Source organism: Atta colombica, unplaced genomic scaffold, assembly GCF_001594045.1.
Source record: "Atta colombica isolate Treedump-2 unplaced genomic scaffold, Acol1.0 scaffold121, whole genome shotgun sequence".
Lineage (NCBI taxonomy): Eukaryota > Metazoa > Arthropoda > Insecta > Hymenoptera > Formicidae > Atta > Atta colombica.
This window is the reverse complement of record NW_017259208.1, coordinates 1,089,847-1,096,613: the sequence shown is the minus strand read 5'-3', so window position 1 is coordinate 1,096,613 and position 6,767 is coordinate 1,089,847. Positions and strand designations below refer to the sequence as shown.

The 6,767-nt window shown below is 37.0% G+C and overlaps 1 protein-coding gene across 1 annotated transcript in view; it reads left to right on the top strand.

The window, feature by feature from the left end:
- LOC108694674 (potassium voltage-gated channel protein Shaw) overlaps positions 1 to 6,767 on the top strand; it is an 11,971-nt gene extending 5,204 nt beyond the window's left edge. Inside the window, exons 4-5 of the mRNA XM_018204303.1 lie at positions 303 to 1,350; positions 6,667 to 6,767. Of these exons, the coding sequence (XP_018059792.1) occupies positions 303 to 1,350; positions 6,667 to 6,752 (1,134 nt within the window). The 3' untranslated portion in view covers positions 6,753 to 6,767. The remainder of the gene's footprint in view (positions 1 to 302; positions 1,351 to 6,666) is intronic.

The following is a 6,767-nucleotide window of genomic DNA, read 5'->3' as shown; positions in this document are numbered from 1 at the left end:
TATCTACATATTTAGAGAAAAAAAAACATGTTTATTTATAAAAGTTTATACTATAATAAAGTTTTCATAACTATTCATCTTCAGTTTTAGCAATGAATATAAAATAATTGATTCAATTATATATTATATATACATTATAATTCTACATATAAAACATCACCAATATAGTTTTTTATTATGTAATTTTTATTACGTTAATTTTTATTAATATGTAAGTAATATATATTGTTTCTTTTTTGTATTATTAAAGTTTTTTACTATATAACATTTACAAGTTAATCGTACGTCTGGATATCTTTCAGGTAATCAGTATAGTCTCCGTTTTCTTCATCTGCGTTTCGATACTTTCATTTTGCTTGAAAACTCATCCGGATATGCGAGTGCCGATGATCGTGAATCGTTCGGTAAAGATTGACAACGTGACGTCCTGGGTGGTAGACAAGACTCGCACCAATGCCCATGATGTCTTCTTTTACATCGAATGCGTCTGTAACGCCTGGTTTACTCTTGAGTTCTTGATACGTATTACCGCGAGCCCGAATCGTTGTGACTTTATCAAGAGCTCGGTGAATCTAATCGACATGGTCGCGACCTTGAGTTTCTACGTTGACCTGGCGCTGCAGCGGTTTGCGGCCCATCTGGAGAACGCCGATATCCTCGAGTTCTTGAGCATCATACGTATAATGAGGCTGTTCAAGCTCACTCGCCACTCCTCGGGCCTGAAGATCCTAATACAAACCTTTCGCGCCTCGGCAAAGGAACTCACGTTGCTGGTGTTCTTCCTCGTCCTCGGTATTGTCATCTTCGCTAGCCTTGTGTACTACGCGGAGCGCACTCAATACAATCCGAAGAACGACTTCAAGAGCATACCCCTTGGTTTGTGGTGGGCTCTGGTGACGATGACGACTGTCGGTTATGGGGACATGGTGCCGAAAACGTATATCGGGATGTTCGTCGGCGCGCTCTGCGCATTGGCCGGTGTCCTCACGATCGCCCTGCCAGTGCCCGTGATCGTTAGCAACTTTGCGATGTATTACAGTCACACGCAGGCGCGAGCCAAACTACCAAAGAAGAGACGCCGTGTATTGCCAGTCGAACAGCCACGTGTGAGGGCACCCGGCGCGCCGCCCGGCGTAGCCGGCGGGCCCGGAACCGTCGGGCCCCCAGGCTGCGGTCAGCAAATGTCACACTTGCAGTCCACCGGGGGCACGGTTACCACTGGGCCCCACGGCCTCGGTATGGGCCAAACGCCCGGCGTTGGATGCACTGGCGGCGGCCAAGGACCGCAGAATCGGAGAATGAACGCCATTAAGACGAATCATCCCAAGGATCCGTTCGCCACGAAAACAGGTAACTCGAAGGCGTTCAGTCATTCATCTATTTTGCACGATTCGTGAGCTCGACTTTTACTTGACTCATTAGTCGTAATGGGGAGGTACATGATACAAAAGAATTAAAATGTACATATATGTTGTAATTGGAATATAATTTAAACTGCAGCTTGAGAATTCTCTTTTATATTTTTGAACCACTTACAGTTAGTCTGAACAATAATATAACAAGTTAAACTATGAAAAATTAAATCGATAAACAACTGAAATCAGGAACACGCACGTTTATAGATTATCATATTCGTTTATGTCGAGTTTTATATTTTACCCTTATTCACGAAAGACCAATCACGCGATGAATTTCAATGAATTTCTTGAACTTTTAGATAACTTATCTGAAAACTGTTGAAGGCAAAATTAATCCATTGATTGTTTTAAAATTTGTATCAATAGTTATTCGTACGGATTGGAACGACGCGAGTGAAATGATAAAAATAATAAATAAACTCATCATAGAAAATTAACGTAAATTATAATTTACGAAATTCTAATTGCAAATGAAATCTAATTGCATTCGTTTTTCACTTATATCTAGATAATCTCTTGTATAGCGACGAGTTTAAATTTCGCGTGTTTAATAAATATTTATGCCGTGACATACATAAAACGAATTATTGCAGTAGATCGCGAATAGAGTCATACTTGCATATACATTTAGCATAATTAACAAATATACATACGGGCAACTATAAAACTACAAAGCGCGAGATTCAAGTATTAGTATATCAGTTTACTTCTTTAATGTGCTCTACTTAATTTCCATTTTATAAATTTCCACTTTATAAAACTCACAAGCAGAATTCAGAACAAAGTCTTGCAAACGCGTAGTAATATTTGCGATAAATATCACGTAAGAAAGAAATCTTAATATTTTTTAAAAACGCAAATGAAAAAGAATTATTGGCATAAATGATACGGGGTCGTTTTGAGTCGCGAAGTGCGTCGGAAGATCGATGACAAAGAAAAATGGTAAACTCGACAGAACTAGCCGAGGTCGCGATTTTCGTGATTTTCAAATCGATCGAACCGGCCAATCTCTAGTGTCTCTTTTTCTTTTTTTTTCTCGTATGGTGGGTTGCAGAGGAAGACCGGAGGAATTGTAACCTACGAACCAACGGGACCAAGAGAGCCGGAGGTTTGGATTAACCATTTGCGGTCGTAGCGTGCTCAGACACGGGTATCTCTCACAACTGGTCGGAATTATTTTGGAGCGAACGACGCGGCGTGTATACACCTATAATCAAAGATTGTCCTGTAAAATCCCGTAAATTCCATTAGGCATGCTTTGGCAAGAGAAAAAAGAAAAATGTAAAAACGATACCTCGCTGCATCGAAGCATCACGGCTTCCGTTGCCCATTTTCAACGGCTAGGCAAAAAATAAACACTGCCGGCGAAGCGTGGCGGCTGAGACCCGACAACCGAAACGGTAAAAAAAATTTTTGCGGCGGCTGTCACCAGATATACGACCGCAAAGGGTATATCTATTATTTATCTGGAATGTAGAATTAATAGAAACGGTTCATTAAGAGAAACACTTCCGAAACTCTGCACCCCTAAGAAAAGGGATCAAAAATCCATCCAGGGACTCTGTGCTCGATGGTTATAATCGTTTTAATTTTAATTCTACATTTCAAATATTATATATATATCGTCGGAACGAAGAGGTGAATACGAGAGGAATCTCTCGGCGGTTATACCACGAGCCATCTAAATAAGCAAATTGTGTAGAAAGTCAAGGAGAACTTGTGTAGCAAATAGAGAACTTTCCTCCTTCCTTCGCTTCATAATTTATATTTTTTAATATTCATAAAAGAGATAATACATTTCATTAATAGCAAATAAAATGAATCAATGTATTGACACTATATATCGTTCATAATCGAAGAATTTTCTCAAGGAATCTATTATTCTATATAGATTATTTTTCCCTTTATGCTTGATATATAGTGAACGCTATAATTTGTACTTTCTGCTAGAGAAATTTTGTACATTTGTATTTTTTATAATTTATTATTCCATCTGCTTTCCTCTTAAATATTTACTACAAAAACTGACCGTAATCTCTTTTCGAGTGTTTCTTAACTGAATAATATTCGCGTTAATTATAAGTAATTTCTGCTAAATATTATTACGAATACCAGTTAGGCGGATTTTTATATAGAGAGACGCAAGAATGTCTTCAAAAATATTTATTCCTATTTGCTTTTTCTCTTCTTCCTTTCTCAAATTGTTATCTTTAATTTCATCTCGTTCCGAGTATAGCGATTAATACGCAAATGTAAAACGAAAATATCCCACAAGAGTGCAGCCGAATGTCTTATACCGTCCACCAGACCACCGTGTTTGTGACTCACGTAAACATCGCATCACCCATTACTTCTAAATTTAAGATAGTTGGTGATCTAAGATACATTGTGGCAAAGGATATGCTGCGCACAGTAGAAACGGGGACGTAAACTTTATTACCTTCGAAGCTATATACGTTTCCATTGTCGATATCATCATTCGGTCTATACACATTACCTCGATTAAAAGAAAAAATCGATTACTCATCGTGGAAGAACCTCGTTCTATCTTCCAGCGATCGCGCTATATCGCGCGCCTACATTATTTCTATCGTTAGCGCCATTCTCGTGGAAACTCGTGTAAACGGTAAATCGAATAAACGACAGTGGAAATTGCATTCCTGCATTGCAGCTCGTTTTATATAGCAAAAGAGATATCGATAGATGCACCGTATCTTTTGGTACACCACCGTCACAGATTTTCACACCCGTGAATGTAACTGTTGTGCTTTCACTGCACGTTTAGCATCGGCTGTGTTTTGCCCGATCCTATGATCCGCGTTCTCATCGCATATTTAGCGATAACTGTGGCTATCTAATTCCCATCAATGTTGATTAATTTTTGACATTGATGACATGGACTTTATATCAGACAAAATTTCGATGCAGTCACGCAGTCACGTTCGGTAATGCGACGCTAAATGAGTGATGAAAATGTGGACACGATGGACGTCATTATTGACGTATGAGAATCTCGATACGAATGGCCACTTTTGATGGTAAATGCGGTGAGGGTGCGGACCTATAATCACTTTTACGCACCGTGAATATCGCCGGGACCAATCCATGAGCTCCTCCCTCCCCAGTATTCGAGATATCGTTTGTAATATCAGTGAAAAAGAACAACTCCCTGTTCTTGTCCCTCGCGCGCGGAATTATAGTGCAGCTCCTCTAATAGCAACGAAGGAAGAGCGTTGTCTTTCCGCCTTATACATATATCTGTTGTGCCTGGGAACAGGGGGTAGAAGGAAGTGCAAGAAGGGACAACAAAAGCATATCATATAGGCACGTGCAATCGAGTATACGGATCTCGCGAACAGTCGGCGGACGCTCTATAGACAATCGTCATTTCTTCGACAGAATTAATCGTGTAGTTAACGCGTTTCCGTTTTTTTTCTCTTTTCTTTTTTTGAATAACTCAAAATGAGACAGCCATTCTCTTTTGGACCAAAATTGCGAATCGATTGATTACATCTCACGAATTCAATAACCGACCATCTAAACATTCATATTGTCGTCTTTTATTTCATTTGATTCATGGCACATCTCGACATAATATAAAAATTATTATCGATATTAGCATACATATTGAAACGAAAAAAAAGTCTAACTCTTTTAAGAGACTTTAGAGCTGTTGGATTCATATTCTTCGTGGGTTTCAAATTTAATTAAACCGTAAGCATGTTGGTTTACTCGAATAATATTAAATAATACAATAATACCACAATTATCTCTCCACATAGAATAACATAGCTGTATTATTGGCATATGTTACAATTCTGATATTTTATTACGCACAATCGTAACGTTGCTTTTATATGAAATGCATATACATTTATTTTTGTAATTAAGTTATGTACGGCGCTACCAAATGCATTCGTAGATCGCAGTACTTGATCTTACTTATAATTATTATTTTCTATTTTTGATGACTAAACATTTAGGAGCTTTTCCTTATCGTATTTTTGGCTTCACGAATTTTGTCCCTTATAATATTTATCTGGTTAAAATGCAATGATGACATTAGTTGATAAGATAATTTTTTTAATTCAGAAATGCACGCACAAATTTCTACGCGTGTCATTTTACAATAAATACATTACTGCCCGATATATGCATTTGCATGTAATTTTTAGTTTCTTAAGCTACATACTAAATCCGTTTATAGTAGAAAGATTGAAGTGTTGTTGAAGGAAGAAATTAATCAGATGACGCGAAATAAATGACCCGTCGCGTAGAAGAATTTAATTACATTCACAAAAACTGTATACAGTCGTATGTTATTATAAAAAGAAAATATATTTAGACTTTTAGACAGATGATAAAAATTATTCATATTATTAGAAAAGTGAATACTACCAACGGATATGGAAATTGAATGAATAATAAATTCATCGTGCAAATTAGGTTAATACTGAAAACTTGGCAGCAAATTAATATTTAAATAGTTTCGCGGAGATCAAATTGATACAGATATTTAATTAAACCATGAGAACTCTTAAACACTTTATAGATCTCCACGCAAATAGAAAATTTATTTTTCTTGCACAGACATGATCGGTTGAGTAACAACATTTACATAGAAAACGTTACATGAAGCTTTACTCAATGTTTTCTCAATTTTTTCTCAATATTTGAATTTTAAATATGTCAGTTTGGAATATGATAACAATTTGATATATCTTGAATATAAACATGAACATTTTTTTTAAATCGTAAAAGAGAGAGCTATACTTTTAAATTTAATGAACCAGTTAAATTTCATTTTAAAGCGGCTCAATTATTATCTGATATCTCATGTTTAATCCTTTTTAGCTAATTTAATTGTTTAATCGTTATAAAAGAAACGCATACGAATACATCACGAGTAAATCTTCATTTTTCGCATAAAATAAAATATAAAAATCGGAAAGAAGTTTCCGATATTCTAAACCGTAATGGAAATATTTGCGCGTTACACTTTTTGCAAAGTCTACGTAGTATTCTTACGTCAACTCCCGTTGGTCACGCCTAATAAGGAGTATGAATAATTTGTTGATGGAAGACCGTTTTCTACATTTACCCTCATTTATGTACGGTGCTATCGGCTTGAGTTTGCTCGCTGCTCACAATTGCCCCGATTCTTTGTGCCTTAAAGACTGGATTTCCTATCCAGGGTTGCACCGACTATGCATTGGCTGTGTTACGTCTTTACCACTTTAATCATTAGTGACTATACACGGTCTATGCTGCGGTCATGCTGTCCACGCAGTTGCTATGTTGAACAACTCTGAAGAAGATGTACAGGAAACTTAATACGTAACTTGTGTA